The 23,790-nt window shown below is 36.1% G+C and overlaps 1 protein-coding gene across 2 annotated transcripts; it reads right to left on the bottom strand.

The window, feature by feature from the left end:
* Positions 1 to 693: 693 nt before the first annotated feature.
* Positions 694 to 23,203, bottom strand: LOC139978401 (elongator complex protein 1-like). 2 transcript variants are annotated; one of them, XM_071988614.1, is made up of 26 exons: positions 23,050 to 23,203; positions 20,860 to 21,022; positions 20,168 to 20,317; positions 19,922 to 20,003; positions 19,646 to 19,726; positions 19,243 to 19,428; positions 18,685 to 18,775; positions 18,249 to 18,372; positions 17,409 to 17,517; positions 16,618 to 16,842; positions 15,668 to 15,841; positions 14,414 to 14,507; positions 13,213 to 13,392; positions 12,616 to 12,784; positions 11,549 to 11,705; positions 11,094 to 11,353; positions 10,519 to 10,754; positions 9,845 to 10,094; positions 9,118 to 9,336; positions 8,425 to 8,626; positions 7,913 to 8,037; positions 7,224 to 7,284; positions 5,323 to 5,560; positions 4,634 to 4,761; positions 4,288 to 4,436; positions 694 to 3,555 (listed from the first exon to the last, which is right to left on the bottom strand). In XM_071988614.1, the coding sequence occupies exons 2-26, from the start codon at positions 21,007 to 21,009 to the stop codon at positions 3,388 to 3,390; spliced, it is 4,008 nt and encodes a 1,335-aa protein (XP_071844715.1). In that variant the 5' UTR covers positions 21,010 to 21,022; positions 23,050 to 23,203; the 3' UTR covers positions 694 to 3,387. The 2 variants fall into 2 exon arrangements, with proteins under 2 accessions (XP_071844715.1, XP_071844716.1); XM_071988615.1 differs by having other exon boundaries at positions 20,860 to 21,018; positions 23,050 to 23,156.
* Between the last annotated feature and the right edge of the window lie 587 nt (positions 23,204 to 23,790).

The following is a 23,790-nucleotide window of genomic DNA, read 5'->3' as shown; positions in this document are numbered from 1 at the left end:
AATATTTACGATTGAAACTTCATCCCTATGCCATTCCTCCAGAACTTGTGTCTGATCCATCCGAACACTGAACGGAAAATGGCAGGATGACAGGGAACCAGGGTACAGGATGAGGGTACACACAAGTGGGAAATTTGATGCTTCAAACTTCCTTGGCTGGATGGGAATGAAAGGTCTTACCAAACAGCATTTAGCATTTTTATTGGGCTACCAATATAAGAGAAATAGCAGATTTTCAAATTCCCCATTTAATGGTTTCTCTCCTACCCAAGTTTGTATTTGACCTACGCATGATATAAACATTGATTTTTTCTTAATGTTTTGCTCCCTAATGTTTACCTATGAGACCCCCAATTACAACGAAATATGAACCCACACAATTCCTACCAATATACAGTGTAAATAATCAATTCTTAATTGGTATATCTTCACATGATTTGGCTACAGAAAAAACTGGTAACAATGATAGACCCTTGTAATTTCACACCTGTGTGAAGGACGGTAATGCTTTCCTAAGCTATGGATGAGCAATAGAATACATTTAACAGAATTTTGATTAGCATCACTTGGGGTAACTAATTATATTAATGAAATGTGGCAAACCCTATACATTCTGCCCCTCCCTTTCATTCCCAAGTCGGCCTAATTCCAAAACCAACAAGTAATGCAAAAAAAAGCAAAGATAGCAGAAAATGTTTTTTAGCATTCTTCAAATGTATTAATTACATCCCACCACTGAACAAAGGACTGGTCATGCATCAATGCTCTTAAAATGATCACTTATATTTACTTGTACACAATAGCTCCATCTAACTGGTAGCATGTTACTGACAATTATTTCATGGTAGGGCCTAAGGGACTTCATGAACAAATTTTCAGGTCACAAAAAAAGTGTTGAAAAAAATAGTGAAAACAAATTAGACATTTAGTAACAAAAGTACCAAAGCAGTAGTCATCATTATTCTTATAATAAATTCAAACTATCCACTCACTCTGGCCCATAGTTGCTACCAATGAATGTTCAATAGCAGTTCATTTTCTGTTGCATTAATTGATCTCATCTTTCACATACTGTATAATAACCATGGTCATTGATAGTTAATAGTCCTTTCAAACCAGGGGTGGGCAACCTTTTTCAATGAATGGGCCAGATTTTAGGAGTGAAAGATTGACAGGTCCACACCTAACCAACGACCTGCTTTTGATTTCAAACCTTTGATTCCGAGGACTTTCAAGCAATAGGTGTGTGTACTAATCTGTATTCACAAAAAATAATGTCAATACAGTACAGTTGATAATGAATGGGGATAAAAGGCCTACCTGACAGCATCATTAGTGCCGATAAATTCTAAGCAGCTAGCTCGTTTTTTGTGGTGATGTAAAATAGATTGATTTTTTTTCTTTTTCTTGAGACATCTCACAGGCCGCAAAAAAAATCATTGGCGGGCCACATATTGGCCCGTGGGCCGTAGGTTGCTCACCCGTTTTAAACAATACAATCCAGAGAAATTTTACATATACTTGACAATTACTGCTTCATTTGATGAAACAAATGCAAGCAACAGACACCACAGGCAATCTTTGACATTCTACAATCTGAATTCTGCTGATGACTCTTAATACAACTGATTAGGCCTGTGAAGAAGAGTGGAAATCTGATGTATGAAAATTGATAGAAATTATGTTTAGCAAATCATAATTAAGCTGAAAATTGTAGATACAGATTGAAACATGAAATGTTTTGTCACTGAAAATAAGGGACAATTTTGAGATTAGTTCATGAGTATGTTGGTTATTCATGCACTCCAACTAAATGAGATAATCACTCCTAACTGCTTAAAAAGTAACTGGAATTTGTTTACTAGCAAGACTTTTATGATATTGATATAGTTCACAGCATAATTGTAATTGAATATTTTCAGCGACAGAAGTTTGTAAAAACACAGTAATGGTTGCAGTCTTATTTGAGAACTATAATTTTGTGTCAATTTTATCAATAAAGTTCTAACAAACACTAATTGAGTGAGACATCCAGTTTCAAATTTTTCAAATGGTTTTAATGATTATTTTTACAAGAATGTATAATTAATTGTGAATGAAGTAAACAATGTTACATTAAAAGGACTATACAGTCATCCTCAAGGTACTAGGTATGCCAAAATAACAATGCTGATTCAAAAGCTTACGACAGATATTTTAATAATTGATGGTTTCACTGGCATGGCAGTAATATCTTATGCGAACCCGTTTTTTTTATGTGATCATAGTAACACATACTGTGCAAGAATGTTTTATATGATCGTTGGCACAATCAAGCAATGCTCACTTTGCATCATTTCATAGCCAACTTATTATGGAATATATATCTAGATCAACACATGAACAATAGGATAATATTGCTATGATGACCTCAGTAACAACACTAGTGCAGCATTGCTATGGTGACCTCAGTAACAACTCTGGTGCAGCATTGCTATGGTGACCTCAGTAACAACACTAGTGCAGCATTGCTATGGTGACTTCATTAACAACACTAGTACAGCATTGATATGGTGACCTCTGTAACAATACTGGTGCAGCATTGCTATGATGACCTCAGTAACAACACCAAAACAGATTTTAAATGGTGAACTCAGTAACAACACTAATGCAGCATTGCTATGGTGACCTCAGTAACAACACTAGTGCAGCATTGCTATGGTGACCTCAGTAACAACACTAGTGCAGCATTGCTATGGTGACCTCAGTAACAACAATAGTGCAGCATTGCTATGGTGACCTCAGTAACAACACCAAAACAGATTTTAAATGGTGACCTCAGTAACAACACTAATGCAGCATTGCTATGATGACCTCAGTAACAACAATAGTGCAGCATTGCTATGGTGACCTCAGTAACAACACTAGTGCAGCATTGCTATGGTGACCTCAGTAACAACAATAGTGCAGCATTGCTATGGTGACCTCAGTAACAACACCAAAACAGATTTTAAATGGTGACCTCAATCACAACACCAAAACAGATTTTAAATGGTGAACTCAGTAACAACACTAATGCAGCATTGTCACAATGACCTCAGTAACAATACTAGTGAAGGATTAACATGATGACCTCAGTAACAACACTGGTGCAGGATTAACATGATGACCTCAGTAACAACACTAGTGTAGATTGCTATGATTGCATCAGTAACAACATTAGTGCAGTATTAACATGATGACCTCAGTAACAATACTAGTGTAGCATTGCTATGACAACCTCAGATACAACACTGGTATAGCATGGCCTTGATTTTTTTCCCTGTATACAATATTCATGTTGCTAAACACCATATCCAGTGGTTCTTCTTTCTTCATCTACACTGATACCAATCTGCATAGACATCTTCAGATCTCATCTAGCATTTTTAGCTGCCATTTTGTATCTCTCTCAATCTTTGGTGGTATCAGGAATGCCATTTCAGCCAGTAATTGTTTCTTCTGAGCTCCACTGGATACCTTCAATGCCTCTAAAGTAGGGTTAATTGTTTGCTGCACCCTGCTCATAACATTCTTCTGTAAATGAAAATGAATTCATCTTGAAATTTAAGACCAAAACCTTTAGAAGCAACTGTATATGCTTGATCACAAACTTACAGCAAACCTTTAATAAAGAAAAGCAGCAAACACGATTGCTAATGATCAAAACAAGACACCCAAAATCTATCATCAAATAATTAGCAGGTGGTCATGAATCCATTGCATAACACACATCACACCACAAAGATAACATATGATATACCACATCACACCACCAAGATAACATGTAACATACCACATCACACTACCAAGATAACATGTGATATACCAAATCACACCACCAAGATAACATGTGATATACCACATCACACCACCAAGATAACATGTGATATATTACATCACACAACCAAGATAACATGTGGTAAAACAATTAATCACCTGAACATTGATTAACAGGTAATGATGAATCCATTGGATTAAACACATTACACCACCAAGATAACTTGATGTAAAAATTAATCTGATACAATTTACAGTTTCAATTTACAATTTGACAGTTCCAAAATTTGTGGCATATTCTTCTTTAGCAAAGAAATTAATGAACTACATCGTGGTAGGGATTTACTGCAGTAACCTATAAAACGTTCGTTCTAATGTTAAGAATTTATTCTTCCAGATTTTTGACAATCTTCGTCAAAAGCAAAGACACCCACTAACAAAGAACGATTAGTAGAATCTTTTGACCTAAGCAAGATTTGTTAAGCTTACCTGATCACCAGGATCTTCTTCCAGTTGCCAAATCTCTGTGATGTTTCTTTCCATCAGCTTAAGGATATCACCATACCACTTCTGAACTTGTGAAGCAACGGTAATCATGTTAACCGATGCCAAAGCACGCAGCAACTGTTTGATCTCCTCTAGAAGTAGAGAACAATTATCAAATATATTTCATAGATATAGATATCACAAAATCGTTTCTTTATACCTTAACAACAAAAAACGCCTAAAATACTTGTGCTGAAAGGGAATGAAGGAAGTTAGAATACATGTTTTGGTGACACTGACTACTTTTCTTTACCATTAAGTTTAATTAATTATAATTCCCAAGCCTTACCTCTTAATTCATCTATAGTCTTTACCAACCCTCCAAGGGCCTCCATAAGAGCCAATTCCTCATGAGGACTGCCTTCTTTTAAGCTGTATTTCTTTCTGTCAGCCTTGCGGCGGTTCTTGGAAGAACGTCTGACGTAGAAGAAATCAAACGAGGGCGACAAAAACAACCAATAATATTAAGAAGGAGAGTTGGATATAGCAGTCAATAAATAGGATACAATTATAGAAACTGAAGATAATGTCACAAATGTAAACACTATGCATAGAAAGTAAATGTCGTAAACTTCAGAGAGCATTGTGAACATGAAATAACAGGCATAATTAATAAATAACAAAATAATTTCTGGTTATTTTACTAGTTTTCAGAGTATTCATTCTGTATGCATCATCTTAGACACACATTACTTGTTCAACCTGGTTAACCTTCTCTTGGTTTATACTCGAAAAAAAATGGCAATTTTTCGGGTTTCGCATGATCTATGAAATAACCAAAGCTGTCTTCTTTATCTTAGCTAATAAAGCAGCTGTAGCAGGAATAAACCTTCACAAAAGAGCTTGAGGAGTAAGATAACAAAAACAGCTTTGGTTACTTCATAGATTTCGAGACACCCGGAAAATCCATTTTTCCGGGTATAAACCAGCGAGGGCTAACCAGGTTGAACTTGTAATGCAGGAAAATTGATCCCTTACCCACTCTTCCTCTGAGAGTACTGACTATACTGGCTGACACTGCTAGAGATGCTGCCGCTAGTACTCCCGGTAATACTACTAGTTTCTGAGTAAAGATCATTCTCCATCTCATTGAGGCCCTCCTCTCCAAACTCTAACACCTGTTGCCTTTTTTCCTCACGAACTATGGCAAGTCTTTGTTTGTACTTCATGAAAGTTTCCTTCTTGAAATCTAGATCTGCTAAGGTGTTGTCGGCAGCTGAGGATCAGAAATAGAGCATCACTGTTGCTGTTAGTAATAGACAGAGTATTGTGTCTAATTTAGTGGAATGGTCCAACACAAATTGAACAGATTTTTTCCATACCTGAAAGAATCAAGCAATGTGATTGGTCCATAATTACACAGTGGACATCACCATAAGGGTTGACTGATGTAGTTTCTGGAGAATTTCCAACTAATCTATAAATAGCCGGGACCTTTTGGAGCACTAGTCTTATTGCACAACAATAAAAGAACAGGTTGGATAGGTCTAGAGCAAGTATGCTATAGCTGTCCGTATAAGTACCAAAACTTTATGTAAGAAAATTTTAGGTTGCGAAATATACTTTAAATTGTCTCTCATGGCTTAATTTTAGCAATTTTATGCAAATATACACCAACAAATGCTTTAAGATATTCTTCAATCACGCAAACCACATTTTCACAAGTAATAATTTGGGGCATTTTAATAATCAATGGGGCATTGCAATGTTAGGCTTGTAAGGCTGTAGACTTGCACCCCTGCAAGTTATTTTTCATAGATCACTAGATACACCATTGGGGTAAAACAACGAATGGTTTGATTTTTAAAAGAGATTTTTGGATCTAAGTAGTAAGTAAACATATGCAGCCTTGCCAAACAAATCAGTTCATAGGTTAAGCTTACAGTTGTTTACAGTCTTACCATTATGTCACTGAAGGCCTGCATAGCCTATATACGTAGTAGCATTAGGTTTATGTACGGTCCAATCGTTTAGGCCGAGTTGGGGTTTAGGTTGAATGCGTAATGAACGGAAACCTGGGGGACCGACCGATATTAGCAAATGGGTTTCCAGGAGCAAATGTTTGGACCGTTCCCATTCACTACTTAAAAGCAACACTTAATACCTGGTCAACTTTTAGGTCCTAAGTATTTATAGCACTTGATCAGCTTCCAATACAGGAGTATTCAGAGCAACTAATCAGCTTTCAATACCCAAGTATTCAAAGCCCTTGATCAATTATAGATACTCAAGTATTCATCAGAGGACTTAATCAACTGTTAGTACCCAAGTATTCATAGCACTTGATCAGCTTTCAATACCATGCATTCAGAGCACTTGATCAGCCTACAGTACACAAGTATTTCAGAGCACTTGATCAACCTTTCGTACCCAAGTATTTCAGAGCACTTGATCAGCCTACAGTACACAAGTATTTCAGAGCACTTGATCAGCTTTCAATACCCAAGTAATCAGAGCACTTGATCAGTTTTCAATGTCAATGCATTCAGAGCACTTGATCAATCTTTAGTACCCAAGTATTCCAAGCACTTGATCAGTTTTCAATACCCAAGTATTCAGAGCTACCCTTTAAGTCTGATCAGCCTTCAATGCACTAATCTGAATACTAAATCCTCTACCTGATCCACTCATACTGATCACTCAGCTGCTTCCTTGTCTTCTTAATTTACTAAGTTTTCCTTTCTGCATTATTCAATGCTCATATCCATTTTACAATTATATTCTATTGAAATTCAATATGTATGTTAAAACGTGAAATAAGTTTCCAATTAGCTTGTAAGACATAGAGACACGCATACTAAGGAACAAGAAGACAGAGAGAAAAATTAAGTTGACAAAACGAATACACAAATTAATCTGTAGTTTTAAATCACTTGTACCTTCAGAAACAGTAGGCTTAAAGTTACTCTCGAACAAGTCCGCTCGGCCGTACTTGATAATCTGAGAAAAGGTAAAGATTTAACAAGAAATACGGATTATAAATTATTTGCAACATCTATCAACTAATTAGCAGCAGCCAACTAAAAATTAGTAGATAATTGCCAAGTTTACTTTACAGAAGACATTTTAAGGCAAAATGGTACGACCCACCGAACTTTTTGCATAACAAGAAGGAAGAAAGTAGCTTATAGCACAGACTATACAAGTATAAGGGTAGAATTGTATAGCATTAGGTAATGGATTGGTGTAAAGCAGGGGTGGGCAACCTTTTTGAATGACTGGGCCACACCTAACCAATGACCTGCTGTTGATTTCAAACCTTTGATTCCGAGGACTTTCAAGCAATAAGTGTGTGTACTTAATTTGTATTCACAACAACATACTGTCAATACAGTACAGTTGATAATTAATGGGGATAATAGGCCTACCTGACAGCATCATTAGTGCCGCTAAATTCTAAGCAGCTAGCTCGTTTTTTGTGATGATGTAAAATAGATTGATTTGTTTTCTTTTTCTTGAGACATATCTCGGGCAGCAAAAATATCACCTGCGGGCCGCATGTGGCCCGTGGGCCGTAGGTTGCCCTCTCCAGTTGTAAAGGTTTCTCTATGTACTTAAAGCTGCTTACCACTCTGCTGGCTTCCTGCCAATTAGTTGCCTCTAAGAGTGCCACCACTGCCTCCTCTGGATCATCACAGTAGTCTAAGTATAATATAGCAGCATCTGAGCTCTTCCTGTGATCCTTTAAGAACACTGTCAAGATATCACCAGAAATATATTCAAAATGGATGTAACTCATCCAAGGCATCTAATAAGTATAACAGGTATGTTAAAAATCATTGGTATCATCACTTGCTTCTCATAGCAATCAATTCATCTTTTGCATACCACCTGATGATTAAAAGCCTACATCATGTTTGTATATAACAGAATATCTACAGATTACGCAAACTGAGCCTAAATAAAGAATAGGGTATAGGCTACATACAGAATGCATCTGCCACTGTTTGTGTTATTTAAAGAACTTTTCATCATCGAAACACCTTTTCCTCACAGATTCTAATAGATACCATATGTGCAGTAATCTATAGACAAGGGACGATCCATTCCTTGGATAGTCTCAAAATTTTAAACAAGTACCTGCTAAATTCCTGGCTAATTCGTGTATCTGGTTAGGGCTTTGCTTGAGCTGTGTTGCCATGGAGATGGCTTCCTGCCAGTATCCAATCCTCTTATATACTTCCAAAGCTTCTTCAAAATGACCGCCAAGACTGTACACTAATCCCGCCTCTGAGTTTTTGCCAGACTGTATCAAGTAATTGCCATAAATTTGACAAATTCTCTGCGAATGAAATATGGGGAAAGTTACCGCAAACCACACATTCTAGTCTCTTATATGAGAGATACATATGAAAAGTAGAATTGTTTTCTGTAAGCTTGGACATAATGGATATATTGAACACATCTTAGTCTCTACAGCTGACTAAACGTATTTGTGTAAAAGTAAGTTGGCCTGACGTTTCGAACCTACCAGGATCTTCTTCAAAGGCTAAAAGGTTTTTAAGCCTTAGAAGAAGATCCTGCTAGGATCGAAACGTCAAGCCAACTTACTTTTACACATTTTCCTACACAGGCTCTCTAGTGGATAAGCAGTTTGCTTACAGTTTTATTTAATTTTAAAAGTATTTGTATAAAACATTACCTTTAGTTGAGGAAAGAAGAAGCCACAAGGGTAACATTTTATCAAATCATGAACAGAAAGAGCATACAAACACATAAATACAATCCCTCAGGCAATCACAGAAGAAATAGTTTTGATGACATCATAGTCACCTTATAAACTCTGCTCTCTGATGGATGAATCTGCATTGCATTGCTGTAGAGGGCATGTTCTTCAACAAACTTAATAAATTCATCAAGTCTGTCTGGACACTGACTGAGATGTTGAAGTGCTTTGGTGTACCTCTTCAAATGACGGTCAATGTTGAACTTCTGATAGAGGGCGGGCATCTTTCTCAATTCGTTCAAGAAAGGAAGGTATTCTTTGGGATCCTAAAATTCAAGAAGTAGGAAACAAGATTTATCATTACAGTAAATATGATATATTAAATATCCATCAGTGGTTTTAATTATTATTCATTTGTCAGTGTTTTACATCAAAGTTTCAAGTAACGGACGGTTAAGCATTAAATTATGGTTCTGTAACAGTATTCCATACAGGTACTTTGTCTTCTGCTTATTCACAAATTAACCACTCTTTCCACAGGAGACGTTTTGCTCAAACAGAATATCAGAAAGATAAGTGAATTAAGATGAAGGTTGTATAAATCACATATAAATATCAACTCCTTTAAGAATTTTGCTACAAATATAATCAATATGAGTATGCCAAATTTTGATGAAAATATTAACAAATTAAGCAAACACAGAAAAAGTGATATGAATCGAAAAGTTCAAAGTACAAAATCTAGAGATTTCTAAATTTTTCTTGAAAATTGCAAAATAAAAAGTTGAACAGTTAATATGTTGCATTTAATTCTCCTTTACCGGTTAGACTTACCTTTTGAGATTTCTCAGCTACCATGATGACTAAGTCAAAGTCATAAGTTCCGAGAGCGACATTATAGAGAGCATTAACGTCTACAAGGTACAGTATATAGTTCAGTGCTTCATCCACCGTAGGATAACTAGACTCTCGAGAATCCGCTTCTTCTGCTACTTTCAGACGCAACTCGTTTATCTTTTCTAATACCAATTCCAATTCTGGAGTTTTCTTCTTTGCAAGGCAAGTCAGCATGGATAAGAAATATCTGCAATCAAAATAACAAAGTCAGCCATTGAAAATATGGAACTATTCACTCTGTACGGATAAGCTATTTACGGATAAGCTACAAAGAGATCGGCTGCAATCAGGTATCAACATTATCAACATTTTCCAGGTGTTGATAAGTCCACACGGCCAGATGCTGGTAAGTTCACACGGCCAGATGCTGGTAAGTCCACACGGCCTCCCAAATATTGTCAGACATGATGCAATAAGGATAAATCTATTCAGGCTGATACATGGTCAATTGCATTGTGGGTAAGCATTGACATTTAACAAGTCATAGTAGCAAACCAAGAATAACAACCAAACAAGATCCAAATAGTACAATAACCATAGCAACTGAACATGTTTAGTCCAGGGCACTCTTAGTTGGCTTTCCTAAAAGATGACACAAAAGTTTGTCTTACTTCTTGTCGTTAATTCTCTCCAGAGCTGACCGAAGGGTATCACAAATCTTATCGACCTTGTTGTTGTCACCTGACACGCCAGATGGCCTCTGATTGGCTGTAGCCTCTTCTACTGGATAAGACTTGTGATACATTGTAACAGTTGTGTCTTCTTCTTTCAGGTCAGTGATGAACAAGTTAATGTTACCAAATGTTTCTAATCCTGACACAAAGTCATCAATGTGTTCCATAAATGTCTGAGAAGATTGTCAAAGAGAAAGAAAAAATGAATAAACAGTTCACATGCTTCCTCTTATTAAAGAGAATGCTAAAGTTTATGTCAATAACTTGTAATGAACAAGTTTTACGATGCAAGAAATTACTCCTCTTGTATGTTTAAGCATCAGAGGAGTCAACTTGAAACTAGGTTATTTTAAATAAGAAATGTTTCTGTTTCTATAAAACATTTCTTGTTTACAAGCTTCTTCTTTCGAATGTGTGCAAACACTGACAGAAGACACCACATGATGAAATTTTACAAGAACAATACCCACATGAGAATCATTTAAGAGATTGTTTCTTTCTCGTTTACCTACCTGAGGGCTATGATCATACAAGATGTTCATACTGATACGATGCCTTCGGACCAGATCAAAAGCTTTCCCAAAGTCGAGTTTGCTTAAGAATTTCTTCACTTTCGATAAGACCAATGCTCGCGGATGAATCGTTTCTAAGTTCCCTCTAGGCATCTGTAGGATGACCTTAGTGTCATCTGCCACCGAAAGAACAATTTTTGAGCCTCTCTCGACCCTCCTCACATTTTCCTCGATGGTATTAAAAGAGACAGACAAGGAATCTGCAAATTGGAACAAAAAGCATGGTTGTCACCAAAAATATAAATGAACAGAAAAGTTCTATTCAACTCCAATGCAAACAGTCGCAATTGCCAGAGGAAAAAAACAAATTTAGCTAGTAAATGATGAGCATGTTATTAAGCAAAATAAAATAAAATATAATTCGGAAGTACCGTGCTGATGTTTTTTGTACTTACTGGTTGAGTCTTGATCTAATCTAATACATTTGCATGTGTGACTGTGAGTAGTTAGGATAAGAAACTCTGAATGGACAGCGAAGGATGTCACGTCAGAGGCGATCTCTACATCATTCAGGTAGAAGCGATATCTGTCTGTCATACCTAGCACAGTTTCCTATCAAGAGACAAAAATACCCTAATATGAATAAATAATAACAAGTCATTAGAGCTATCTACAAAAAATTCTTCCATATTCTGCAATTGTCCATCAGAACTGCCAAATATACTTTAACAAGTGTACAGTTTTTTATTTTTTTATTTTTTTTTATTTATTTATTTTTTTGGAAATTTAATTTTTTTAAATTTTAGAGAATCTATAAGCTGCTTCATTTCCTCCCTTTGAACGTAAATGGCAATAAAATTCTACTCCGAGAGGTTTTTAACATATCAGTTTTTCAATTGTTGTATGTAATCCCATAAATGATCAAAATACAATTTCAAGTTTACAAGTGCATGGTTGTTTTTTTTTTTATTGTAAACTTCATCAAGAATCTTATAAAAAAGCCATGAATGAAAATAGCTCATAACATGAAGTTAAAATATAGAGGCAGTAAAACTACCTTGAATATTGCTGATAATACTGATGATGTTACCATCAGAAGCAGCTATGTTACCTTAATTCTGCATGGTACAATAACCGATCTGTACACTTGTTAAAAGTAATTTGCAGATTAATTGTGAATTATCGTCTACGACTTGACCATCCGATGTTTGAAAGATGACATTACCTTCAGATAGAGTTACCATCAGAAGCAGATATGTTACCTTAATTCTGCATCTTACAATATACAATATGTACACTTGTTAAAGGTAATTTGCAGATTAGTTGTGAATCATCGTCAACAACTTGACCTGATGTTTGAAAGATGACTACCTTCAGATAGAGTTACCATCAGAAACAGATATGTTACCTTATTCTGCATGGTACAATAACCAATCTGTACACTTGTTAGAGGTAATTTGCAGATTAGTTGTGAAACATTGTCAACGACTTGACCATCTGATGTTTCAAGTAGATATGTTACCTTATTCTGCATGGTACAATAACCGATCTGTATACTTGTTAAAGGTAATTTGCAGATTAGTTGTGAATTATCGTCAACGACTTGACCATCCGATGTTTGAAAGATGACTTTACCACTGGATGGATGAACGGCAACACTCACAATCTGACCTGAGATCAACTCTGAGTGACTGAAAGCAAAATGAAACCATCAAATTGATATTCAGTTAAGATGTAAATAAGCTGTTCTTTCATGATGATAATATTTATGTAAATGGGTATTCCAGCAAGGGAATTAAAACAAATGAACTACTTATGCATGCAGATGAAGATAGGTATTAAAAGCAATAGAAAAAAAACAGGAGAAAAATTACTCACCAACCACTATTCTACTTGAATGGATGAAGATTTCAAATAAAACCAGAGTTACTAAACCAATCAGCGAATAGATGAGTGAATACGAGAATGTCGTAAATTGTGATGATAGATATAAATCAACTCAAACTAGGTGCATTATGTTGACGCTAACTGCATTTACTTTTGTTTATAATTTATGTCCAACCTATATAAGTCATAGTTGGTAATGATCACAAAGTACCATCTGAAAATGAAATCTAACCTCAAACTCATCTGTTTATCTTCTGAACCATCCATGGGTACACTGAAATACATAACTGTGCTGTTTTTGTTATCAGAGGAGTAAGTCACAGTTAAGATAGTGTCCGAGGATAGCCACGCAGAGTGGTGGAAATGCAGCGGTTGCAAAGCTTCCAAAGATTCTCCATTTTTCCCCGTCAACCTGAGAAGAGAAAGAAAAATGATCTTCATAAACAATTTGCATACAAAGTATTTTTTTTTTAATCTAGACACTTTCATCTTTATACAAAAGTGAATGAATACATTGATATAAAGCTAATTCTTTTCCTTCCTCAAGAACCTAAGAATTTTCCACTTCTTTCAGTAATGATTTATACCAACCAGGATTTTGTATTTAATAATAAAATAGGTACCCTGAGGACACAAATACTGAAGGAAAACATGAAATCTCAACTACTAATTATTAATTCTACTAATTAGCAAAAATGTTCTCATCAACTGCTATAAATAAATTTATCACAGTTACAGCAATTCCAGAAGATATTTTGGGAAAGCTCGGACAAGCATATCTGAACTGCATCATAAAATGGGTGATGAAGAAGTTTTGAGAGGGAAACACTTCAGAAACGAGATCCACATCCAAGAAGCAAACGACTTTTGCCTTTGACACTACAACAACAACATTTGTATTAAGGTGACTAAAACATTCCCATCAACAAAGTGGATAGGGGTTGCAATCTAGGAGGGGGTTCAAGTATATTTAACATTCATCTTGAATATTAGGTGATGTAATGAAAGAACCTACAAGGGGATGGCTTTAATCCTTGTCTCAACATTTGCTGCATCTTCTATTTTAATCAGATATCAATCTATATCTATATTCTCATGGGGGAAACTTCGGACAGAGGAAAGTGATTGTTAAACTACGAGCGTGGTGGCCAATTGGCTAAGGCGTCAGACTCGTGATCCAAGGATTGCTGGTTCGATTCCTGCCTAGTTCATAACGTTGTGTCCTTAGGCAAGATACTTTATCTCATTTGCCTCTCTGAGGTAACTTGTCATTGGGCGCAGTATATAACTGCTGCCGACTGGAGGGATTGTCTCTGGGACAGGTTATCATTGACCAGGGGTAATATAACGTCTGTAAAGCACTTTGAGACCTATCGCTGGTATAAAGCGCAATATATATAAAAAGCAAATATAAAATATTATAAACTACGTACTTGTAGATACCCTGTTGGGTATGGAGCAGTGACCTTACATGAAACCCATTGCCCCCAGCTGCTCTGAGTTCTACATCCTCTGAGGCAGCATAGTCTGAAGAAGGGGAAGAAAGATAAACAGTAGCATTCATACTAACATAGAAACACAGTATAGAAACTTTCAAGTGTAACTTACAAAATATATAACTAAAATGTTTGTCTGCAAAACTTACTTTCACTTATAAAAATACCTAAGCCCCAAACCAACTATCAATGCTTCCTCTGTGTTGACAATCAGAGGCAACAAGATCTGTCTTATGCTTCTTTGGACGGTTAAGTTTAGCTTTGTTTGCAGACCTGGGTAGTGGTAATATTAAAAGCTTTGAATGGGGGAGGGGGAAGGAGGGGGAGAGCTTGTAATAGCTTGGAGGGGGAGAACCAGTTGTTGAAATGAAATATCGTAACATTGAATTAAGAAGAGGTCTCAAACACTTATTTCAACCTGTGTCTCTTCCACAGGGTTTATATTTTGGTTTGGTTGTGTACTTTGGTTGTATGCCTGGTTTGGGCCAATAGCCAAGAAGGGGGCCATACGAGAGGAGGACCAGGGTTTTGTTTCCGCATCGAGGAGATGACATGTTAGGTCAGAAAACGCTTACATATACTTACGACGAATTTACGCTTGAACGGAAAACTTGTATTGTTTTTCCCTACTTTTATTCCATCTCAAATCGGATATGCGTTGCCCCTGTTTCCGGGCGAATTATATTGTTTTTATGGATTAAGATTTCGATAGTAAAATTTGTGTTAGGATTTTTCCTTGGAGCCTGTCTGTAGGGTACCACTGGCTTTATCTTAAGTTACAAATTTAGTAATAGATTTGTTCAACTATTTATTGGTTTTCAAGAGGCCTCTCATTCTGCTCATGTTCATTGACGTATTGTCCTAAGTTAGTTATAAATGTATATAAGTTGAAGCTAAAATTACAAACTCTTGTCGTGTTCTCTTGTGAGTCGACTCCTCAACTCAGCACTTAATTAGTCCTCTAGAATAGGGTGCGACACATCAAAAAAAGAAAATTCAGCATTACAGATGAAACAATCGGTCGAAAATATATGAATCAGGCCACAGTTGCATATGTAACAACGCTTTGTCTTTGTTTTCCTGTTTCCTATCTTAACTATCATCAACATCAAGTGAAAGAGTTGCTTTATGCAATTGATATTGCCTTTAATTGCAACAAACATCTATGATAACAACTTCCTAAGCCCAAACCTTTGCCAAGTCGATATAAAGCCACTCGTCCATCTTGTAAGATGACAGCTAGGTCATTACTGTCCCCGGACAAACTCCAAATGACTTGGTTCACAAATGTAGGTAACTTCAAAGCAAACGCTGACATCGGAGGTGGAACAATCATGTTACGGAAAGGTGTTAGTAGGACCTCACCTTCAAAGGAAGAAACATTTTTAACATTCAGACTTGGTGACTGCATGGATTAGTTCCTTGGATTAAGGAACAGGAATAACAAAAGTTAACTGGAGGAATACAAGGTACTTCAAGATTTTCAAGAGATAAAATGATTTCAACATTAATTATTGTAGTTGGTTGTGTAATATCAGTATAATTTAAAGGTTTTATTGCAAGACATTGGAACACAGGGGTCTTGTATCAAAATCAAATATATAAGAGTAATGGGTTCCATGACATTATTTACAATGGAATTGAAGCTCAAACTAATATTTCGACAGAAACCTTTGCTATATACCTACCAGTGGAAATCACCTATCTATATGAACAAACACAAGGAATGAGACAGAAAATATGTCATCAAAGCACAATTATAACCATAAATGCATCCAATTGCTTAAGAAATTACCTAAAAGTATTGTGTTGAATACACTTTCCATGTATAATTCGGGCAAAAAGCAAACAGCCTCTAGTCTTTGCCAGCATTTGGCATTGAGAATGGAATGTCAGATTGATTTATTACTAATCATAGTAGGAATGGTGATTTTAGTTAAATTTGTGAACCATGGTAGGCTAAGCCAGATGAAAAGACACTGATAATTGTACTGTACCATATCAGGCCAAACAGGCAGAAAATAACAAATAGCAACACAAACAAACAGCGATTAATCCATCAAAATCATAATACAAAATGGCACATAAGAACATTTCAATAAACACTTGATATTTTAATATTCATATTAGACAATACTCACATCCATCAATGACAGCCGCCCAACCGTGGTCGCTCTGTGTCTGACCTTGGCTAGTGCTTGTAACTGATCGCCACGTGTATTGCAGATGAGAACCGTTGGCACAAATCAAGTGTAATCGATTGGCTGGCTCTGGGTCCCAGAAGATGGCGGTCACACGTTCACTGGTGTGAAAGGTCAGACTCTGTTTGAGGTACCAGTGGTAATTGCTCACTGTCCATAATTGAACTGAAAATCATACAAAACAAACACAGCAGTTCAATTTTCACCACCAAGACCGACACCATCATTGAATATTTGGCTAGAGATGTTTCACAGCTGATATACTGCCGAGGAACGAAATGGATCTCATAATATGTCCGTATTTATATCCACTATTGATTAAATCACTCATTTCTACAACTGTTTTGAAGATGTTATCCACCGCATATACGTCACTTAAAATGACCCTCTGATTAAGTCACGTATAAAATCTAGTAATCTTTACAGATGATGCTAACCATGTCAACAAGAGAATGTGCAAAATACTGTTGATTCTCAGTAATCAGATTTGATAAATAATATACCCCTTTATACAATCATGATTCGCAGCTAATGCTTAATTTGATATTTACAATATATGACCAAATCAGAGATCCTCACATCATCTAAACCTGGGATATGAAATAAAGTACAACTCCTGACTATAACTTATATTCATGGTCATACAATTGCAAGTTATGTGAGCCTTAAAAATGAGAATTGACACCAGAAACTTTTGAGTAGTTCAATGTACTATCATAAAATGTGCTTACCATACGATTTTGTGTTTCTCTGAATGTCATCTGAATTGTTGCCAGATGAAAGATCCTCCATCCACACTGCTAAAATGGTTGAGTCCAGATTCCACAGTACTTCAATGACCTACCAATATTAACAACACAAACAGAAATGGACTTCAATGATTTATAAAATAAAGAGGGATTTATTTGAAGTTTCTACAAATACAGAAAAATAAATACACTGATGTTGGGGAATCGGTTAGTGTAAACATTTTGCATAGCAGTTTTCAAGGCTATGAACTTTGTTTCTTATAAAATAACACAGTTCTGTAGTATGAATAGTATGGTTCCTGTGTACAAAAGAGTGCTATGCATCTTTGGACTTGTGTAGCGGTTTGACCATTTCGCATAGACTTTGCAATGCAAAACCACATCAATTATTCACTGTGAAGATAAAATGCTAAGATGGTAAAAAGTGAATGCAAGCCTATTTTTGTGCTACATTTAGTTTTATCACCTGTCTCCTGTCAAACAAACTATATAATGCTTCTGTCACGGTACCATTGTCATAGACAATCAGCCATGTGGTAGCTCAATTCCCACTTATGTGCTCACACTTAATTATGTTAGCAAGAATAGCTGTTAGGTTATTGCAATGATTGATTTATTGGAAATACAAAAATGCAAGCATAATTGATTGATGTGTAGGAAGTACAAATATCAAGCAAATTTCATCTTGTAAAAGAAAACTCATTTAATATTGTCAGTTGCTTGGGTTAATAATATAACCACTGGCAAGTATCAAACTACATATGTTTAGAATATGTATAAATTTTAATCAATATTGCCTCTATACTGTATGCTCAAACCTACCTTTACTTCACTTTTGTCAAAGGGTAAAGTAAATTCTCCATGGCGAAGACCGTTTCTTTCAAAGAAGACAACATCGTGCCTGTTCGGGAGCCGTTGACTCGAGACGATTAGACTCCCAGATGGTCTGGAGAAAAGATTTAAATGACAATATTTTTAATCGAAAAGAAAAACAATCAAGCGAAATTGGCTCCCTCATGATATAAAGACCACGTCTACACATTTAAAATAAACAAGTATGTGAAGCACACACAAAATACGAGTATTAAAGGCACTCTCTCTTCAATGTGAGTCTAAATACAAAAATTAAACAATAACACACGTAAGTCTGGAAAGTACATTGCATTAAAGTTTTGTTTTTTAATAAGCTCTTTCTATGATGTAATTGTAAATGATTTGGGGAAGTATCACTCATTAGTTGCCAGTAAAAGTCACTTACTTCCAGTCTAGTGCCTGCTCCAGGCCATTGACCTCTTCACTAGTAAACTGAAGATTACATTCTCTGTTCCAAATCCGTAGCTGTCTAAAACCTGCAATGAACAAAATAACAGTTCTTGCAAAAGACTGTTGACCTAACTTCTACATGTACTGTTGTTTGTAAAGTTCATCAAAACGTTATAAACAGACCCAAATTTTAACATTCCCAAGTGGTACCCTCTCTAAAGCATGCATATATATGTAATGACCATTCAAACATCATTACTTATTTCCAATTTCTACTTGAGCAGGGTTACGAACACATTTCTCATAAGTTCACATAAGTTCACATTTGGGTTGCAAGATTTTCAGATGGAGTGTAAATGACAGGGACCTAGCAGCAAGTCAGATGGTGAATACATAGAACCCACAAAACATTGGAAAGATTTAACACTTATTCATGACCTCAGCAGTTTGTAACTTCCTTAGGCTTGTCCTTGATAAGCACTATGTTAGTATGCAAACACTAGCCTCTCTATTTTCCCTACATTTAAGGATGAATGGAACAAAATAATAAAACCTCTGTGTGGATGAACGGCACTAGTCACAAAGTACTCTCCATCTCCACGCCAGCTGATTCTGACCAGTTTATCGTCCCATGGGAGGACCTCTCCTGCCTCTTCACTCTTTTCTTTAGCTGCTTCCTTCCCGGCTGTGCCATGGAATTGAGTTGCCTTCTCACCCCATCCTAAATTTACAGGTGTCACTGAAATTAAAGAAAAGTCTTCTATAGTATTCAGAAAACTTGGAATCTTATTTTGAGTGATATCCTGTAGATTTCAGTTAGACTGTTTAATCAAACAGAAACATTAGTTAGATATGTGAAAACAGTCAACCATTTCCTATTCAATAATGGTTAAACATCACTGAGAAATCAACAACAATTAAACTTCTAAATATCAGTACAAGAAAAAAATACTAACTTTCACCAAACTCATCTGGATGTAAAGATGTTTCTATGACTGGATCAAACTCTCTGGTCATCAGTATCACTGTATCTTGACCTGGTCAAATGAAAAATATGTGAAACTATGTAATTAAGATAAATACTGGAATTAAAGTAAACATGTCATTGTTACACTTAAAGGTGCTTGAAAAATTTGATCTTCACAAATCCTGCTTAAAAAGACACTTTAAAGACATTTTAATTTTTTTTTTTTTTGTGGGGGGGGGGCAAAGAAGATAATATATTATCCTACCTGTTACAAGGACCAGGAGTTCTTGATCAGGGCTCCAACACATGTTAGTCAAACCACTATCAACAGTACCAACACATTCCATCTGAAAAATAGAAATGGAAAAAAGGATAAATCTAGTGTGATAAAAAAACTGAAGTACTTAGGAGACGTTAAAAAAAAGGGATGTGGGAAGTGTAGACTTAAGACATTAAGTGTTATCATAATGCATGGGGACAATAATTAAACTGTTTCTTGTCAAATGTTTACCTCCTTATCTTGAGTATTGACAAGAATCACATCACCATTAGAAGTTGCCATGGAAACAGACTGGATATCAGGCAGATGCTGCAGAGCGAGAATTCTGTCATTTTCTCCTTCCAAGTATCCACGTTCCTTCAGATTCACACGCCATTCAATCTGTACATAAATAAAAGCCAGAAAAATGTGAGAGTAGCATATGGATGAATTCAAGAAACATACTGATTTGTGAGGGAAACATTATTGTGGTATAAAGGACAACAATGAATGTCATCAGATGAGGAGTGGGGGGGGGGGGAGAGAGAAGACTTTGCATCTCATTGGGACAGTGATTGCATAATTGATTCAAGTAGATAACAAATTGCTGAAAAACGAAATTAAATTATTTAGCTTTTTATTGCACTGAATGTGCAGTAAACATTCTAAATTATAATTCATGCTTCACTCCTAATTGAAATAGTTAATATCTAATAATATGCAAACTGTGCATGGAAACTGTGTACAATAAGGACTAACATTCAAATGTTTTAAAGTAAACAAAAGCAGCCAAAAGAAAAGGCTTTAATGTTTCTTAATCAGGTAATTTCCTTGTAAACTGCCATTACATACATTAGTCTTATGCCTGCTAACGCCGATTTCTCTTTACCACTTATATTGGTCTTATATTTGCAATATCTTAGTGAAGTAGAAAGAGTACTCACTTCTTGCTTATCTGAGTTCAGACTGAAAAGCGTACTATTTGAGGTGGCATAAATTCTGTCAGTATCCACATCCACGCTGATGCTGTGAACATCCCTCAGTTCTGGAAAACCAGATGTCAGCTTAGCTGAAAACACTTCAAGGTTCCTCATTGGTTATGCCTCTCTAGACAGAAATCCAAGGATAAAACAAATGTCAAAAAACTTAACTTGGGGACGACTTTCATAACTGGTAACAACAAATTAATTTACAGCCAAAAACATTCATATCCCCAGGTCATTTCTTAGAGTGACTACACAATTGAACACGGCACTGGATATGGTGCAAACTTCCTTGTCAACCACTAACTTACCACCCTACTACTGAGTTTTACAACTTGAAGAGATCTGATTACTGATTGTTAAACAACATACCTGACAGAAACAGTTTCATAGTTCATGGGTTAGAGAAAACATCATGCCATTGAACCTTACATACATGTGCTGAACATCTTGCTGTCATTTTCCCCAGTCCTGTTCTCTCTCCCTGTTGGGAAATTTTAGTACTCTACAGCATATCCCTTTGCGGTTAGAAATTCCTCTTTGATTAGTTTCCTTGGTTAGAAGGTGACACAAAGTTTGGCTGGGCCTGAGATTCAACTCCTTCAGCACTGCACAATTGCTAACATTAACAGTGATGCATATTTTGTGTGATAATGGGCTCTAGAAGTAGAAATAAAACCAAGCACTTCCAGTAAAACAGATTGTAACCCCTCTGAGAAGCAAAATGCTGCAAAACAGTTGTGAACATATTTTTAATTCTCAAGGAATGCTGAGCCTAGACTAGATCCTAGACAAATAAATTACCTGAGTGATGCCTGGTAAAACCGGTCACACTAATTAGCGTCAACAGGCCGATTTCACGACAACTCACGACAACTCAAGACAACTCAAGACAACAAGATTAAAATACCATCAAATACAATTGATGTTATCAGAGTATATCTGGAAACACGTTTAAAACTGACTGGAACCAGCGTGCATACATATTTTTCACGGGAAAAATGTTTTTGTCGTAAAAATCGCCAACTTTTTCCTAACGTTGAATTGGACGACGTGATGCTATTGCGCTTGCGCAATGCCATCGGACCGAACCATTATAATATGGGTGGGTTTGTGCTAGGTTTGGGAAGTGCCTTGTGTACAGTGTCGGTAAGTTGACGTAGTAATAAAGCACCAAAGTATGGTGAATGGATTCCAAATCAAATTATTTAATGTTTTAAAAATAATGAATATTTCTTTTTGTTTTTCCATTGTAATTTACATATGTGATTATCAACTTTACAGAGTCTTGCTTACTGTCATTTTGCCTGGTTTTATTATTCTCTCCGTCAAATCATTGAATGTTTTTAAAATAATGAATATTTCGTATTGTTTTTCTATTGTAATTTACATATGTTATTATTAATTTTACAGAGTCTTGCTTACTATCATTTTGCCTAGTTTTATTACATACATTGACACCAGTGTGTGGGCACCATTCTCGATTGAAAAATTGCACTTACCTGTAGTGTCCAATGTCATTGCGCAAGCGCAATAGCATCGCGTCGTCCAATACAACGTTAGGAAAGAGTTGGCGATTTTGACGACAAAAACATTTTTTCCCGTGAAAAATATGTATGCACGCTGGTTCCAGTCAGTTTTAAACGTGTTTCCAGATATACTCTGATAACATCAATTGTATTTGATGGTATTTTAAACTTGTTGTCTTGAGTTGTCGTGAGTTGTCGTGAAATCGGCCTGTTGATGCTAATTAGTGTGACCCGGTAAAACATTGTGTTCTAATTTAGAACTAAATATATAGCATACATGCCATGGAATTTTCATCTTCCAGTGCAGTTAATGTTTACTCTGTTAACTCAACCTGAATTTCGACATGCCACTTATCTATCATAATGAAATACTTTGAGTTCTCCATAATAGCTGTAAACACCAATGACTTATCTGCCATGTACAGTAGCTTGACAATAGTTGAAGTGATGATGTTCAGCAAATTCGTGCATCTAGTACAATCAACGCAAAAAGATGGGAAGTTGACCTCGTTCTGAGAGTGCAGTAAAGTCACTCAAATAGGGCATACTGAAAGGGAACCTTGCAGTAGCCTATGTCATTTTTGCAAAAAAGAGAATCTTTAAAATGAATTCCAAAACTTACTTGCCAAATTGTTCCCAACTAAAGATTCACTGTTTCTTGAATTCCAGTTCTCTGGTTTTGTCGGTTCATGTGTCATTTACTCTTTTTAGGTAGGATAGCATTAATATAAAACTTCTTTCCTTGAATGAATAGATGCAAAAGATTATTTACCTTCGGCGGTGTATTGCAGAAGCCTGCTTTGCCTTTGAAAGTACGAATGACTACTTTGGTGCCCAGCACAGCATTTTGTGAAGCGTGTACGGTTTGAACTTTGATGAGCAAAAGAAAGACAATTTAAGAACTGACATTGAAAGTCTAACACGATATTTATCCATTCTAGGAGGACACGCTAGGCATCGGTAATAATAGTCAGTATGGATTTCATTAATTATACTAATACTATTGAACTGATATCACGCCACATGGGTTAGCCTAACGTTTTATCACAGCCAGCATAGCCTGCTTCCACATTTGGTTTTCGTTTAGTTATATAACACTTAAACTTCTAGCTTGAATTAGGCTGTAGAAGGCTATCATTTTTTCGTACGAATGCATCATATCGTGGGAACCAACATGGGGTTCTACTTTGTCTTGCTACTCCAGCAGTTGGGAAAATATTGTGGGTATTACTAATACTAGGGTTATCCATTTTGCCTTCCTGCTGGGGAAGGAACAGGGTGAATAACCTTTAGTTAATTTTGTATCACTCTACAACTCCTTGCTGGTTTTTGTTTGTTACGTTAAAATAGTATATGCAAGTTA

Source organism: Apostichopus japonicus, chromosome 13 (assembly GCF_037975245.1).
Source record: "Apostichopus japonicus isolate 1M-3 chromosome 13, ASM3797524v1, whole genome shotgun sequence".
NCBI lineage: Eukaryota > Metazoa > Echinodermata > Holothuroidea > Aspidochirotida > Stichopodidae > Apostichopus > Apostichopus japonicus.
Note: the sequence above shows the minus strand (reverse complement) of the source record. Positions and strands in the feature narration are given on the sequence as shown.

Bases quoted from the DNA above. Each gene is read 5' to 3' on its own strand.
- LOC139978401 (XM_071988614.1), bottom strand. From the start codon at position 21,009: ATGAGGAACCTTGAAGTGTTTTCAGCTAAGCTGACATCTGGTTTTCCA. The intron at 15,842-16,617 runs GTGAGTATTGTC...CTTCCTTTGAAG, and splicing joins GGCGGCTGTCATTGATGGAT to GTGAGGTCCTACTAACACCT. The intron at 9,337-9,844 runs GTAAGTCTAACC...CTTGAATTTTAG, and splicing joins TAGCTGAGAAATCTCAAAAG to GATCCCAAAGAATACCTTCC.